The sequence below is a fragment of the Somniosus microcephalus genome, chromosome 17 (assembly GCF_052327205.1).
Source record: "Somniosus microcephalus isolate GS21.2 chromosome 17, FLI_Smic_1.0, whole genome shotgun sequence".
NCBI classification, from domain to species: domain Eukaryota; kingdom Metazoa; phylum Chordata; class Chondrichthyes; order Squaliformes; family Somniosidae; genus Somniosus; species Somniosus microcephalus.
Window position 1 is genome coordinate 5926831 of NC_141003.1, and position 17848 is coordinate 5944678.

Sequence of the window (17848 nt, forward strand, 5' to 3'; positions counted from 1 at the left end):
AGCACCATTCCTACCGGGCGAGCACCTTAAAATCCCAGCTACTGTTGCACTTTATCTTTACCCAGAGAGCGGTGAGAGTGTGGAACTCACTGCCAATGGTGCGGTTCCAGCAGAGAGCATTGGCACTTTTAAAGGGGAGGGTTGTTGCATTGATGAGGGAAAGGGGAATAGAGGGATGGGGGCAGGGTGGGAAGAGGTAGTGAGAGTGGGAGGAGCCTGGTGAGGAGTGCAAACACTGGCCTGGAGCAGTCGGGCCGAATGGCCTGTGTCTGTGCTGCAGATTCTGTGGAATTTGATGTCATTCTTTTTACAAAAGCAGAAGTGCTGGAGATACGAGCAGGAAGCCACAAAAACGGAAAAGGAAGCAAGTGGCAGTATTTGAGCAGGTCTGAAGGCAAGTCCTCGCCACACGGCACTGAGCAAGCTGGGAGAGCAACTAATGGGAGGAAAGCACGTTCTCTAGTGAACAAGTTCTATAGACACTGTGCAAACTGAAACCGGTGGTGTGTGTGTTGTCTGTCTAGTAAATGCCGAGGACTATGAATCCAGTGAAGGATGTTCTTCTCTATCTTCTGCTCTTTAACTCTTTGGCTGCCTTGGCCGCTGAGGTTAATCCCAAGATGTTCCCATTTTCAAGCCGCACCAATAACATGGCAGTGAGCACCAGTGGCAGAGTGTTCGTGGCCACCGAGAACAACTTGTACCAGTTCAACCGGGACCTGGAGCTGGAGGTGTGGGACAGGACCGGGCCTCGCCTGGACGGTCCGTGCATGAACGAGAGCGGCTGCTGCTCCAGGTGGAAGGACACCACCAACGTGAACAAGATCCTGGTGGTGGACGAGGCGCTGCAGCGAGTCCTGACCTGTGGGACGGTGAGGCAGGGGGCCTGCGAGCTGAGGCAACTGAACAATATCAGCCAGTACAAGACTGACAAGCTCAGGAATGTCGCCTCCCTGCACCCTGAAGCCTCGACAGTTGCCTTTCTGGTAAAAGACTCGACATGGACTTACCTGGTGACAGCCGTCACGTCTACTGGGAAGTCCAGCAGATTTTGCCCGGACACCTGTAAACACGACAGCACTTACTATGGGGGGAGTGACGACTCCATCTTCCTAAGAAACCCCGAGGGGAATGTGGGAGATACGGTATTTTTGAGCTTTAACGAGGGAGAGTTTGGCAGCACGGTTGTCAAGCTCAATGAGAAATATCCTGTGGAACTCCAGTATGTCCAGGGCTTCCAGTGGCAGAATCATATTTATATTTTGCTTAATGTCAATACCTCAGGCCCCGGGATCATCCGCATGGACATTAAATTTAGTCGTGCACTAACTCTTCAGTCCTTCTCCCAGGCCAACCTGAGCTGTCCCCTGGGTGACCAACAGAACCTCAAAGTCCTGTCCTCTGCCCTCATTGTCCTCTCTCCCTCCCGAGCCTTTGTGGCTGCAATCTTCTCCCGACAAGGACAGCCAGAGGAGACCCTACTCTACTTCTACAACTTGACCCAGTTTAACCAAAACCCAAAGAGCAGGGGAAACTACTTTGTGATTGTCAACGTGAAGGTATGTCTTCCAATGATAACTCTTTAAAATATATTTCATATTCATCATTTTGAATAAAGGGACAATCAAATTCGTAAAGTGCAGCTTTTCATAGGAGCTGTAGCTAAGCAATATTCAAAGATGAAACTGTTAAATGTCGTGAACACTTAACGTCGGTTTAAGCAGTTTTACAATATCTACTTTGCAAGTAAGCGATGCAATGAGGTGGGATTGGTCGCAGTGTAAATAAAGTTTAACCAATTAACCATATATACTGGGCATTGGGCAGATAGGCAGGGCATTCAACGGTTTGTGAAAAAATTATACTGTGTCAGCTGTAGCTCAGTGGGTAGCACACTCGCCTCTGAAGGTCGTGGGTTCCAGTCCCAACTCCAGGGACTTGAGCACAGAAATCTAGGCTGACACTCCAGTGCAGTGCTGTGGGGAGTGCTGCGCTGTCGGAGGTGCCGTCTTTCGGATGAGATGTTAAACCGAGGCCCCGTCTGCTCTCTCAGGTGGATGTAAAAGATCCCATGGCACTATTTCGAAGAAGAGCAGGGGAGTTCTCTCCGGTGTCCTGGCCAATATTTATCCCTGAACCAACATCACTAAAACAGATTATCTGGTCATTATCACATTGCTGTTTGTGGGAGCTTGCTGTGCGCAAATTGGCTGCTGTGTTTCCCACATTACAACAGTGAATACACTCCAAAAAAAGTACTTCATTGGCTGTAAAGCGCTTTGAGATGTCCGGTGGTTGTGAAAGGCGCTATAGAAATGTAGGTCTTTCTTTCAATATTTCACCCGCTAATGCTTTTTGAGTGACTCGTAATCACACAAGACACGTGAAAAATTGGGGGGTGCTAACGGAGCACCAGTCCTCCAGCGGTGCTAGTGAAAGCGGCAGGTGTCGGCCAGCCATTTTTCTTGGGCCGACTGCCAACACCTGCCCCCTTCCCCTTTTTTCTTCGGGGTGCTGGCCGCGGTCGCTCACTCCTCTTGAGGGCCGGGCTGTTTTCCCAGCACCCCGCTCCCCGGTGGTCCAGCAGGGCCCCGGTTGCGCAGCACTAGGCCCCTCCCCTTTAATCTGGGGAGGGGCCCTTGCAATGATGCGGCGCTACTGCTGACGGGCGTGGCGCTGTTGCACGTAGCACCGCAATCTTCAGTTGTAGCGCCCCAAGAAGGAAGGGGAGCGCTTCCAGTAGCCCCACCTCCTGCCTAGGGTGCTACTAATGAGTTTCTGGCGGAGGGGCACTAATTTTATCAGAGCGCTAAACCAGCAATGTTAGCGCCCCAAGAGGGGCGTCACCCAATTTTTCCCCCATAGTGTTATTGGGTCCAACATCCAAGATTGGCCCAAGTTTGTGAGCTTCACAAATTAAAGTGACAACGATACCCGGAATGGATTCACAGCAGCAACTATTTTCAGGCTTCAGTTAATGGTTCAGAATTATTAAAAGTTCACTCTCATGGTTTGACACTATCTGAGTGTAGAGATTCAATCGCTGTACTGTCATTTCCAATGTATCAATTATTCCATTGTTAATATCTATTGATAACCATAGTGGACATCATCTTAATACTTTCCTAGGAGGGATGGCAGATCATCGGGAAAGAGAAAGCAACAGGACCAATGACTAATCTATCAGCTTTTTATGCTGAAGTAGGGGAAAAGTTCAGAGAATGTTAGCTAGAGACTTAAAACCATTTGCCACAATGGGCTTCTCGTGGAGTCAGAGTTTTATTTACTTTAGGTAATTGTTTGAGTTCTGGTCAAAGTCACTGTTGCCATCTTGGGTGACTGCCACCCAGGCTCACTGTCTCTCCTTGTCTTCATCCTCGTTCTCCTCAATCTGCCTTCACCATTTGACCACGCCATCATCCTCGAATGTCTCCTCCCTCTCCATGGTTCTGCTGTCTCTTTGTTCCACTCCTACCTGTTGTACGGTCGGCATCGCTTCAAATGGTCTCTTCTTACCTGCCCACATGGTTACCTGCGCTGGTCGCCAGCATTCCATCCTTGGACCCTCTTCCTCTTCAACATTCACAGGCTCTCGGCTGGCACTGTGGGCCTGTGATTTCCTGAGATACACCCTTAGGTAGCACCACTCACCTCTTGAAGAGCCACATTGCAGCTTCACCCCTACAGTGACAGTGCTCGCTTCTGAGTCAGATGGTCATGGGTTTAATTCCCACCGGAGGACCTGGGACATAATCCAGGCTGACACTCCAGCGCAGTACTGGGGGAGTGCTGCACTGTCAGAGGTGCCGTCTTTCAGATGAGAAGTTAAACCGAGGCCCCGTCAGCCCTCTCAGGTGGATGTAAAAGATCCCATGGCACTATTCGAAGAAGAGCAGGGGAGTTCTCCCAGTGTCCTGACCAATATCTATCCTTCTACCAACATCATTAACAGGGACAGCATTGCCTTGTTTTGGTTTGGGGCCCCTATATTTTACTAGACAGTGATACTAAACACTACCGACTTAATCTGGGGTCAAATCGCTTATCTGAGCTTCATCACCTGATTATTTAAGGTCTTTTTAAAATAAAAAATGAAGACAATCAGATGAGCTGTAAGAAAAGGATAAATAGAGGTGAAAAGGAAACAATTGACAGCTCGGTCAGGATCCGTCTCTGCAACGGATCCCATTTAAATAGTAATTCTATGTGTTACACACATGGTTATCATTAAACTGGGAAATGATTGGTGCTGAATAAGAACGCGGAATAGAAGTCCCTAAAGTTTAACAATGGATTTTAATGTGTGTCTTAAAGCAGGAGAGAGAGGTAGAGAGGTGGAGCGGTGGAGCGGTTCTACTGTTAAACTTTAGAGACTTCTATTCCGCGCTCTTATTCAGCACCGGTCATTTCCCAGTATGTAGTGTCACTTGGAGATTTTATGTGGAAATATTAGTTACTTCCTGTAAAGTCTGCGGGTTGTGCAGTTAATTACGACACAGACTTCAGGAGTAACATACAACAGGACTTTACTATTCGAAGGTCAGGGCGAATCTGCCCTATAAATCATGCCACAGCACTTATATACCGGTGTGGTCACCGTCGGTATTACCGTATACAGAAGCCAAACAAGTAGTGCCACACCTAAAATAGTTCTCTTAAAGGTGAACGGTTACATACAATAGTCTCTTAAAGGTAGACGGTTACATACACTACAATCCTCCCTTTTTAGCTAACAACATACTATTTCTCATTAACATACATATATTCAACTTCAGGTAAACAATTTACAGATATAGTCTCTGTGGGAAACAGTTCACAGGTTCAGTCTCTGTGGGAACAGTGTATAGATTCAGTCTCTAGTCTTGACTCGGTCCGAACAACATCGCTGTGGTGTAGCCGGTTCACATTGCTAGCGTGACTCCTCCACGAGTCTTCCCCTTGACGTAACAGCTTGAACTCCCGTCCTGCTGAACCATCAATGCTGACTTTTACAAACAGCTGTATTGCCTTGGTAATTTTCCTTACTTTCCAACTGATTTATCTCCCTTTGTAGGGCCCACGTGCATGATCTGGTAGGAGTGATAATGATTTTGATGGTTATCATCTTCTGCTTCTTCTTTTTCTTTTCTGCTTCTTGGAGACTCTCGGGGCTCCCTTATCAGCTGCCAGCTGTAGCGCCACCATCTCTCTATGTTCCTTAGACTTTAAGTGCTTCATCCTGATTTCTGCACTTTGGGAGTTTTCATCACAAGCTGGGCAGACCAGATCCTCGTAATATTCAGTGTCACTCAACAGGTCATGGTAATATTCGGTGTCGTCCTGAGCTAGTCTAGCGAGAGGGCCTGCTACTTCTTCCGTACCCAACTGGACGTTAGCCGACTGTTGTTCCCTCCCTAGATATCTTTCCTGAAGAGACTTCTTCATGCGTTCATATTCATCCCGCTCTTCCTGGGTTTCCTGCAAATCCTTCACTAATGACCTCGTTTGTGATTTCAACACTTCCCCTTCCCTCGGGGATTGATTGATCAGGCTATTCAATCCTTCTACTGGAGCAGCTGTTTCAACATTCTGCTGTTCACATTGACGTGATTCAGCGTACTTTTGGCATCCCTGTAAAATCTGTGTTGCAACCTCAGCTATTTCCATAACTTTTGAGAGCTCCGAACTCCTTCCCTTTGAAGATTGAAGCTCGTGTTCAGATTGTTCCCATTGTAGAGTCTTGTCCTTCAGCATATGAAGGAGTTGGCTGACCGTTAACTCTTCCACGGGAACACTGTGGGTCAGAGTCTTCTCCATTTCATCCACCTTTTCCTCCAATGCTTTCACCTTCTTTTCCTCTTGTACTTTGGCTTCCAGCGCTCGGAGAAGTTGCGCCTTGATGCTCTCTAGCTCATGTTCAGAGGCCATTCTTACAGTCTCTGTGTTTCTTACAGTTCCCTTTTCTTCCACTGAACGGATTCCCAGTTGAATCTGTTCTTCAAGTTGTTGAATCTCGGTCATTGCCGCCCCATATTTGTCTTGGGTTTCCTTTAATATTTTTATGAGTTCTTGTACATCTTGTCTTTCAGGTTCTGCCATGTCTTTCACCTCTAATTTCTCATCTATGGATGGAACTTCTACCGATGAGTCTGTCTTGGCCTTGAGCTCATCAAGAATTTCCTGCAGCCTTTGGACTTCTTGCTCATGTTCAACCTTCAGTTGCTCATATGCTTCCACTGAAACTAGCTTTTCGGAGGTTGCCGAGTTAGCCCCTTCCAGAATTGTAGCCTGGGCCTGTTCATACTGTTCTTTCAACTTCTCACACTCTGCTTGTAAGGAGTCGTAGAGAAGAACTGGAATAAAATCCTGGCTTCCTGAAGATTCCTCTTCATTTGCTTCTTCCTGCAAATATTCTAACTCCTGAACGGCATAAGGGAGATGTGATCGGTAATTGGTCACGATGGCTCTATGGTCGCTCTCTGCTTGAGCTAGCTGCTTCTGTTGTCTTTCCAGATTCTCCCATTCAGTGTCATAGAACTTTTTCATTGTTTTCATCTCTTGTACAAGACGGTAACTCAATTGTTCTAATTGTTGTCGTAATTTGAAATAAGTTTGAGTCCGAGCTCGGTGTTCTTCCGTCATGGATATGTCCGTAACTTGAACAGGCTCAGAATTTTCTGTCGAACTAGGTTGTCGTTGTTCGGTGGAGTTCTGTTCTGAAACTTTGTTCTTCTCTGGAGCATAAGCCTTTATGCATGCCTTCGTTTTTCCAACTTTCGTCGGCAAGTCCATTTCAGCCTTGTCTTTCATATTTGGGTTGGTCTTATCGTCATCCGTTTCAGAATCTGAGCTGATTGTCTGCACCGAGTCCTCACTCGTTATGGCTTTTAGATAGTGCCATTCCATGTCTATTTTCTTGATCCACTCCCGTCCTAGAAGTGGTGGTCCTCCCTCATGTAGTACGTATAAGTTCATTCTTGGGTGTTCTTTACCCCTATCTCTCACTTTGACTCTTATCTTTCCCATGGGGTATACTTTATGCCCCGTGTATGTCTGCAATACGAACTTGGTATCTCTTAAGGGTATATGTGAGAATAGCCGGTGGTAATCCCTTCGATTTATGACTGATAGAGCTGATCCAGTGTCCAACTCCATTTTCACTTGGATTCCAGCTATTTTTAGCATGACCCAGATAGTTTGTAGGTCAGCTTCCTTACTCACATTGTGAATTCTCAGACTACCCAGCTCCTGGCCATTTGGGTCTGAGTCTGAATTCTGTTCGTCTGAACTCTTCTCAGCCACCTTGTGTACCTTGTTGTACTTTCCCTGTGATGGCTTCCTTTGGTTGTTGGTCCTTTGGTTGTTGGTCTTCTTCCCTGACCGGCATACCTTAGCTATGTGACCCAGTTTGCCACATTTCCTACATTCCTGGTTCTTAAACCAGCATTGGTTCTGGTCGTGTGTTGTCTTCCCACAACGATAGCATTTTGTTGTTGTCAAGGTAATTTGATCCACACTTAGTGCTGCTGTCTTTAGCTGCATTTCCGCAGTTCCCTTCGCTGCGGCTTCGTGCGATGCTGCAATAAGGACAGCCCTGTCAAGTGTAAGGTCGTTCTCTTCGAGTAGTCGCTTTTGCGTTCCTTCCTTTGCCAACCCGCACACGAACTTGTCTCGCAATGCCTCTGTCAGATTCCCTCCAAACTGGCAGTATTTCGCTAGTCTACGCAGTTCGACCAAGTGTTCTGCGTTGCTTTCGTCTTTCCGTTGCGTTCTCGCATAGAATTTGAATCGTTCCGCCAACATCAACGGTGTAGGGTTCAAGTGGTCCTTCAGGACAGCCACAATATCATCGAAAGTCTGATCCGCCGGTTTAGCTGGTGCTAGTAGATGCTTCAAGAGCCCGTATGTCTTTGCGCCCATCGAGTTCAGCAAGGTTATAGCTTTGTCATCTTCTTCTATTTTATTGGCCTCACAATAGATCTCAATGCGTTCCACATACGTGGCCCAGTCTTCTACCTCGGAATTAAAATCGTTGATGTTACCACGCTTAGGCATCTTCCTCTCTTTGGGAAAAACACAAGTATTTCTTTAAATTATTATTTCTTTTTTTTTCTAAGATGGCGGTTTTCCCGCGAAAATGGCGGTTTCCCGCTCTTATTGTCTCTCCCCGCCCACTTCAATGGCGGTTTCCCGCTTCTGTCTTCTTCCCCGCCTAATGGCGGCTTCCTGCGTTTCTTCCCTGGCGGGAGGGGTACACTTTCCCCACGGGCGACGGCCGCTGGCTTTCAGGTTCACAGCCTGCGTGTCGGCTTCAAGGCTTTCCCTTTTTTTTTAAATTTTATGGCAGGGCGACCGGCTCTGGGTACCCCGTTGACGGCGAACAGGTTCAGCCGCTGGGCTGGCTCTCGCACAGTTCCCCTTGCTCGGCTCTGTCTCTCTCCCGCTCGCTCGGCTCTACCGGCGCTGGGTACACCCCGTTGACGGAGGACAGTTCAGCTGCTGGACTGGCTCTCGCACAGTTCCCCTTGCTCGGCTCTGCCTCTCTCCCGCTCGCTCGGCTCTACCGGCGCTGGTTACACCCCGTTGACGGAGGACAGTTCAGCCGCTGGACTGGCTCTCGCGCAGTCTCTCTTGGTCGGCTCTGCCTCTCCTGCTCGCTCAGACCCCAATCGCGCCTCCCAGCCCTCTCGCAGTCCGGTGCTTCTCTCCCCGGCTGCAGCTGAGTTTCTCTCTTCCCGCGCCTACGCTCCCGGTCGCAGCGCTTCGTGGCTTCGGTCACCGCCCGGCTTTTCCCGCCGGTCGCGGTCTCTCACGACGCCGTTGGACCCGACTTTTTGTCCGGCTCCTTTTCCCCCTCAACCGTGGTCGAGTGCCCAGCCCTTATCCTCCGGCTATTCTTTTCACTTTCCCTTACTCACAGTCACCGTGGCAGAAGGGACAGTCAGTGCCTGTTGCTGATGGAAGTTTTTGTCGCTAAAGTCTTCCTCCTTTCTATTGCTGCAGCCTTGAGTTTTCTCCCAGACGAATGACGAGGGCGGTTGCCTCTTTTCGACGCTCTTTCGTTGCTTGAAAATATTGTTGCCGCAGGGTACGATCGGACTCGTCGCCACTGTAAAGTCTGCGGGTTGTGCAGTTAATTACGACACAGACTTCAGGAGTAACATACAACAGGACTTTACTATTCGAAGGTCAGGGCGAATCTGCCCTATAAATCATGCCACAGCACTTATATACCGGTGTGGTCACCGTCAGTATTACCGTATACAGAAGCCAAACAAGTAGTGCCACACCTAAAATAGTTCTCTTAAAGGTGAACGGTTACATACAATAGTCTCTTAAAGGTAGACGGTTACATACACTACACTTCCAACTCCCTAACATCACCCGACTCCCCCACTGCACCAGCCCATCTGCTGCTGAAACGCTCATCCATGCTGTCGTTACCTCCTGACTCAGCCATTCCAACGCTCTCCTGGCCGGCCTCTCATTTTCCACCCTCTGTAAACTTGAGCTCATCCAAAGCTCTGCTGCCCGTAACCTAACCCGCACCAAGTCCCGTTTCCCCATCACTGCTGTGCTCGCTGACATACATTGGCTCCTGGTTCAGAACGCCCCTCTCTATCTCTGCAACTTCCTCCAGCCCTACAATCCTCTGGACCCCTGCACTCCTCCAATTCTGGCCTCTTGAGCATCTCCGATTTTAATCGCTCCACCATTGTTGGCCGTGGCTTCAGCAGCCTAGGCCCCAAGCTCTGGAGTTCCCTTCCTAAACCTCAGGTGGGAATGTAAAGGGTGTGGGAGGGAGATGGACACGATATTGGTGAGACCCCAGCAGATCTTTGAACAGGATTAAGACAGGACGGCTATTGTCAGGAGCAGTCAGCGATTCCCTCATTCGGACACATTGAAGGGCATCGGTACGCTCAGAGAAACTTTACTGAGTTAGGGAAATAATTAGGCACAAACTTACTTCATGGATACCAATGAATAATTTACTGATACTAAAAATGTTCAAAGTTTTGGGGCCTTTTTTGAGCTGTCTTCAGTGGTCCCTTTAAGAACTGGTCGTTAGGCTGCTCGAGATCCGGAAATGCCGGTCAGAGCTTGTGTGTTGCAAACTCCGACTAGTCCAAATGAATTTGGAACTCTGGGTCTGAGATGTGTGCGGGAGCCTCATTTCAATATCTAAGTGAGGCCTGCGCTCCTTTCAGGCCAGGGTCACCTAATTTCAGGGGCCCGACCAATTTTTGCAGTGACCCAAACTCCCATCCAGCTCAGGCTCGAGCCTCTGCCCTGCTAAATTGGTTATCGTTGCATCCATTTTAGGCCCATAAGTTTTAGGCCCATCAATGTTAAATTTAAAGGAGTCTGGTAAAGGAAAATAGCAGGTCAACTCCTTTTTGTTGTTGTTGAAGTGTTCGACCTCCTTAATTTTCAACTGTAGCTAATTTCTGAATAGAGGTTCATGGACGAACCTTTATATATTATCCCTTGCACAACTGCCTTCGGATTGAAGGCCATTTAGTTGTTTGTTTGGCAAGTGGAGATTTCGAACTGACAAAGCTTTGACAAGTTAAACCACCAACCCGTTTGAACTTTAATTACAGTCGGTTGACTCATAGCTTTCTTGTGATGACTGTTGCTGTTTTTCTCGAGTTCCCTGTGTTACATTACTGTCTTTTTCCTCACCCTTTATGGTTGTATAACTTTTGGTTTTGTCTCTGGTTTTTAATATTTCTATTTTCTCTGTCCTGCTCATGTTGCTGTGGAATTTCAATATTTCTGTGTGTTTATGGTAATCATAATTTATTCTGCCCTGGACCGTTTGAAGGACTTTCTCCTACTTTATTACTTTGTTTTCTCGCATTGTATCTTATGTACAGTTACGCATGTTTAAGGAGTTGAGAACTTGCATCTTCTGAACCACAGAGATCACAAGAGCGATGTCAATAAACAGTACAGTGTTTAGTTTTGGTGCATAATTATCACAAACTGCACAGACACAATTGTTCGTCTATCTGAGGATCACTTGGCTCTGTGTTTCCTGAGGATGCCTGTTCAAGGATTGATTGCTTCTGGAGATGGAGAGGAGAAAAACTTCCTTTTTCTTGGGAGTCTCTGCAATGTATCGCTTTACTGTACTTTGGAGTAAATTTATTTACGTTGTGATCGGGAATGCGCTGCCTGAAAGGGCGGAGGAAGCACATTCAATAGTGACTTTCAGAAGGGAATTGGATAAATACTGAAAATCATAGAATGCTAGAAACTTACAGCACAGAAGTGGGCCATTCGGCCCGTCATGCCTGTGCCGGCTCTTTGGAAGAATTAGTCCCATATCTCAGCTTTCTCCCCATAACCTGCTCACTATTTACTACATTGCCAAGTTTGTATCATCCACAAACTTCAAAAATTTACTCCCTGTACCCAAGTCCAGGTCATCAATATACAACCAGGAAAACATTGGTCCTGATACCGACCCCTGGGTGACCCCACTGCATACTCCTCTCCAGTCAGAGAAACATCTGTTCACCACCACGCTCTGTCTCCTATTCCTAAACTATTTCGGTTCCCAAGTTACCACCGTCCCTTTAATACCACGTGCTTCTATTTTCTGAACAAGTCTGTTGTAGCACTTTTTCAAATGCCTTTTGAAATTCCATATACACAACATCTACTGCAAATTTCATCTGCCATGTGCCTGCCCATTTCACCAGTCTGTCTGTGTCCTCCTGAAGTCTGTTACTACCCGCCTCATTGTTTACCACATTTCCGAGTTTTGTATCATCTGTAAACTCTGAAATTTGCCTTTAACAAATCCGTGCCGGCTGTCCCTTATTAACCCATGCTTTCCAATTAGATACATAGATACATAGATACATAGAAGATAGGAGCAGGAGTAGGCCATTCGGCCCTTCGAGCCTGCTCCGCCATTCAATGAGATCATGGCTGATCATCCAAATTCAGTACCCGGTCCCTGCCTTCTCCCCATATCCTTTGATCCCTTTAGCCTTAAGAAATATATCCAACTCTTTCTTGAATATACTTAATGAACTGGCCTCCACCGCCCTCTGTGGCAGAGAATTCCACAGGTTCACCACTCTCTGGGTGAAGAAATTCCTCCTCATTTCAGTCCTAAATGGCTTACCCCTTATCCTTAGACTATGACCCCTGGTTCTGGACTCCCCGACCATCAGAAACATCCTTCCTGCATCTAGTCTGTCCAGGCCTGACAGAATTTTATAGGTTTCGATGAGATCCCCTCTCAATCTTCTAAACTCCAGTGAGTATAAGCCCAATCGACACAATCTCTCCTCATACGTCATTCCTGCCATCCCAGGTATCAGCCTGGTGAATCTTCGCTGCACTCCTTCCATGGCAAGAACGTCCTTCCTCAGGTAAGGCGACCAAAACTGCACACAATACACAAGGTGTGGTCTCACCAAGGCCCTGTACAACTGCAGCAAGACATCCTTGTTCTTGTACTCGAACCCTCTTGCTACGAAGGCCAACATACCATTTGCCTTCTTAACCGCCTGCTGCACCTGCATGCTTACCTTCAGCGACTGGTGTACAAGAACACCCAGGTCTCTTTGCACTTCCCCTTCTCCCAATCTATTACCATTCAAATAATAATCTGCCTTCCTATTTTTGCCACCAAAGTGGATAACTTCACATTTATCCACATTATAGTGCATTTGCCATGTTTCTGCCCAATCACCCAACCTGTCCAAATCGTGCTGGAGTTTCACGACATCCTCCTCACAGCATGCCCTCCCCCCCAGCTTTGTGTCATCTGCAAATTTGGAGATATTACATCCAATTCCCTTGTCCAGATCATTAATATATATTGTGAACAGCTGGGGTCCTAGGACCGATCCTTGCGGTACCCCACTAGTCACTGCCTGCCACTCGGAAAATGACCCGTTTATTCCAACTCTTTGCTTTCTGTCCGCCAACCAGTTCTCTGTCCAAGTCAATACCTTGCCCCCAATCCCTTGTGCCTTAATTTTGCACGATAATCTCTTATGCGGGACCTTATCGAAAACCTTCTGAAAGTCCAAATACACCACATCCACTGGTTCTCCCTTATCTATTTTACCAGTTACATCCTCAAAAAATTCCAGTAGATTAGTCAAGCATGATTTACCTTTTGTAAATCCATGTTGACTTTGTCCGATCCAGTCACTGCTTTCCAAGTGCTCTGCTATTACATCTTTTATAATGGACTCTAGCATTTCCCCCATTACCGATGTCAAGCTTACCGGTCTATAATTCCCCGCCTTTTCTCTACCACCTTTTTTGAATAGTGGGGTAACATTAGCTACCCGTCAATCCATGGGTACCATTCCAGAGTCTATCGAGTTCTGGAAGATGACCAGCAATGCATCTACTATTTCTAGGGCCACTTCCTTAAGTACCCTGGGATGTAGATTATCAGGCCCTGGGGATTTATCGGCCATCAGTCCCATCAATTTTCCTAACACCATTTCCCTACAAATACTGATTTCTTTCAGTTCCACCCTTTCATCAGACCCTATGTTCCCCGGCATCTCTGGGAGGTTATTTGTGTCCTCCTTTGTGAAGACAGAACCAAAATATGTATTTAGTTGGTCAGCCATTTCTTTGTTCCCCATTATAAATTTCCCTGATTCTGACTGCAAGGGACCTATGCTTGACTTCACCAATCTTTTTCTCTTCACATATCTATAAAAGCTTTTACAGTCAGTTTTTATGTTCTCTGCAAGCTTACTCTCATATTCTATTTTCCCTTTCTTAATTAATCCCTTTGTCCTCCTTTGCTGAATCCTAAACTGCTCCCAATCCTCAGGATTATTGCTTTTTCTGGCCAATTTATATGCCCTCTCCTTGGACCTTATCCTATCCCTAATTTCCCTTGTTAGCCACGGTTGGGTCACCTTTTTTGTTTTATTTTTATGCCAAACTGGGATTAACAAATTCTGTAGTTCATCCATTCGGTCTTTGAATGTTTGCCATTGCCTATCCACCGTCAACCCTTTGAATGCCATTCCCCAATCAATCCTACCCAACTCGCTCCTCAGACCATCATAGTTTCCTTTATTTAAATTGAGGACCCTAGCCTCCGAGTCAACTACTTCATTCTCCAAATTAATGAAGAATTCGATCATATTATGATCGCTCCGACCCAAGGGGCCTCTTACAACAAGATTGCTAATTAATCCTTTCTCGTTACATAATACCCAGTCTAAGATGGCCTGATCTCTGGTTGGTTCCTCGACATATTGGTCCAGGAAACCATCCCGTAAACACTCCAAGAATTCCTCCTCCACAGTATTGTTACTCATTTGGTTGGCCCAATCTATATGTAGATTAAAGTCACCCATGATGACTGCTGTGCCCTTATTGCACGCTTCTTTAATTTCTCTTTTAATGCCATCCCCAACCTCCGCCTTACTGTTTGGAGGTCTATAAACCACTCCCACTAACGTTTTTTTCCCCTTAGTATTTCTCAATTCTACCCATACAGATTCCACCTCATCAGAGCTAATATCCTTCATTACAATTGTGTTAATCCCTTCTTTAACCAGTAATACTACCCCACCTCCCTTTCCTTTTTGCCTATCATTCCTGAATATCGAATACCCCTGGATGTTGAGTTCCCAGTCCTGGCCTTCCTTGAGCCACGTTTCCGTAATCCCAACCAAATCGTATTTGTTTACTTCTATTTGTGCAGCCAATTCATCCACCTTATTACAAATGCTCCTCGCATTAAGACACAAAGCCTTCAGGCTTGTTTTTTTTACGCTCTTAGACCTATTAGAATTATTATTTACTGTGGCCATGTTTGATTTAAACCGTTGATTTCTCTGACTGACACTTTTGTTTTTCTCCTTCCTATCTTTTGCTTTTACCCTTGTTTCCCTTTCCTCTGTCTCCCTGCTCAGGTTCCCAACCCCCTGCCATTTTAGTTTAAACCCTCCCCCACAGCACTAGCAAACACTCCCCCTAGGACATTGGTTCCAGCCCTGCCCAGGTGCAAACCGTCCAGTTTGAACTGGTCCCACCTCCCCCAGAACCGGTTCCAATGTCCCAGGAACTTGAATCCCTCCCCCTGGCACCATTCCTCTAGCCACGTATTCATCTGAAGTATCCTTCTATTTCTACTCTGACTAGCACGTGGCACTGGTAGCAATCCTGAGATTACTACCTTTGAGGTCCTGTTTTTTAATTTATCTCCTAACTCCCTATACTCCGCTTTTAGGACCTCATCCCGCTTTTTACCTATATCGTTGGTGCCTATATGCACCATGACAACTGGCTGTTCACCCTCCCCTTCCAAGATGTTCTGGAGTCGCTCGGAGACTTCCTTGACCCTTGCACCAGGGAGGCAACACACCATCCTGGAGTCTCGTTTGCGGCCGCAGAAATGCCTATCTATTCCCCTTACAATTGAATCCCCTACTACTATAGCTCTACCCCTCTTTTTCCTCCCATTCTGTGCAGCAGAGCCACCCCTGGTGCCAGGAAGTTGGCTGCTGCTGCCTTCCTCTGATAAGCCATCCCCCCCAACAGTACTTAAAGTGGTGTATCTGTTGGAGAGGGGGATAGCCACAGGGGACCCCTGCACTACCTGCCTGCGCCTAGTACTCTGCCTGTTGGTCACCCGTTCCCTTTCTTCCTGTCCAACCTCTACCTGCGGTGTGTCCAACTCCGTAAATGTGCTATTCACGTTGTCCTGAGCATCGTGAACGCTCCAGTATGTGTCCAATCACAGCTCCAGCGCCGCAATGTGGTCTGTCAGTAGCTGCAGCTGGATGCACTTCCTGCACATGTAGTTGTCAGGGACACAGGAAGTGTCCCTGAGTTCCCACATATCGCAGGAGGAGCAGATCACGGGGCCCGGCTTTCCTGCCATGACTTACCCTTTAATTAATTGAATTTAAATTAAATCAATCAATCCCACTAATTACACTACAGTTAACTGGTTTACCAACAGTCCCTGCTACACCAGAGAGACCTTAGAAACTATAAACCAGAGTTAAAGTTTAAAAAAAAAGAGATATACTCACCAACCAAATACTCACCAACCAATCACTTACCTGCTTCCTGGTGACGTCACACTTTGATTACTTTTTACCTCTCTCCCCTGCTGTTGAACTGGTCGGGCTGCTCCTGACTCACTGCCACCGGTTTGAACTGCCGCCGATGCTGTGTTCCCACAAGGCCCGCTCTGGTCGGGCTGCTCCTGACTCACTGCCACCGGTTTCAAACTGCCGCCGATGCTGTGTTCCCACACAGGCCCGCTCTGGTCGGGCTGCTCCTGACTCACTGCCACCGGTTTCAAACTGCCACCGATGCTGTGTTCCCACAAGCCCCGCTCTAGTCGGGCTGCTCCTGACTCACTGCCGCCGGTTTGAACTGCCGCTGATGCTGTGTTAGCAATCTTGTTGTGCGGGACCCCTTGGGGCGGAGCGATCATAATATGATAGAATTCTTCATTAAGATGGCGAGTGAAGTAGTTGACTCAGAGACTAGGGTCCTGAATTTAAATAAAGGAAACTACAATGGTATGAGGCGCGAGTTGGGTAGGATGGATTGGGGAATGTCATTCAAAGGGTTGACGGTGGATATGCAATGGCAAACATTTAAAGATCGCATAGATGAAGTACAGAATTTGTTCATCCCTGTTTGGCATAAAAATAAAACAAAAAACGTGACTCAACCATGGCTAACAAGGGAAATTAGGGGTAGCATAAGATCCAAGGAGAGGGCATATAAATTGGCCAGAATAAGCAGCAAACCTCAGGATTGGGAGCAGTTTAGGATTCAGCAAAGGAGGACAAAGGGATTAATTAAGAGGGGGAAAATAGATTATGAGAGTAAGCTTTCAGGGAACATAAAAACTGACTGTAAAAGCTTCTATAGATATGTGAAGAGAAAAAGATTGGTGAAGTCAAGCATAGGTCCCTTGCAGTCAGAATCAGGGGAATTTATAATGGGGAACAAAGAAATGGCTGACCAATTAAATACATACTTTGGTTCTGTCTTCACAAAGGAGGACACAAATAACCTCCCAGAGATGTCGGGGAACATAGGGTCTAATGAGAGGGAGGAACTGAATGAAATCAGTATTTGTAGGGAAATGGTGTTAAGGAAATTGTCGGGATTGAAGGCCGATAAATCCCCAGGGCCTGATAATCTACATCCTAGGGTACTTAAGGAAGTTGCCCTAGAAATAGTAGATGCATTGCTGGTCATCTTCCAAAATTTTATAGACTCCGGAATAGTTCCCATGGATTGGAGGGTAGCTAATGTTACCCCACTATTCAAAAAAGGTGGTAGAGAGAAAATGGGGAATTATAGACCGGTAAGCCTGACATCGGTAGTGGGGAAAATGCTAGAGTCCATTATGAAAGATGTAATAGCTGAGCACTTGGAAAACAGTGACAGGATCGGACAAAGTCAACATGGATTTACAAAAGGTAAATCGTGCTTGACTAATCTACTGGAATTTTTTGAGGATGTAACTGGTAGAATAGATAAGGGAGAACCAGTGAATGTGGTGTATTTGGACTTTCAGAAGGCTTTCGATAAGGTCCCGCATAAGAGATTAGCGTGTAAAGTTAAAGCACATGGGATTGGGGGCAAGGAACTGACTTGGATAGAGAACTGGCTGGCAGACAGGAAGCAAAGAGTTGGAATAAACGGGTCTTTTTCCGAGTGGCAGGCAGTGACTAGTGGGGTACCGCAGAGATCGGTCCTAGGACCCCAACTATTCACAATATATATTAATGATCTAGATGAGGGAACTAGATGTAATATCTCGAAGTTTGCAGACGACACAAAGCTGGGTGGGCGTGTGTGCTGTGAGGAGGATGCCGAGAAACTC

General features: G+C 46.7%; 1 protein-coding gene across 2 annotated transcripts in view; it reads left to right on the forward strand.

The window, feature by feature from the left end:
* Positions 1-392: 392 nt before the first annotated feature.
* LOC147105468 (plexin-D1-like) overlaps positions 393-17848 on the forward strand; it is a 149129-nt gene continuing 131673 nt past the window's right edge. For both annotated transcript variants that reach the window (XM_086009838.1, XM_086009839.1), the window contains exon 1: positions 393-1559. In XM_086009838.1, the coding sequence (XP_085865964.1) occupies positions 528-1559 (1032 nt within the window). In that variant the 5' untranslated portion in view covers positions 393-527. The remainder of the gene's footprint in view (positions 1560-17848) is intronic.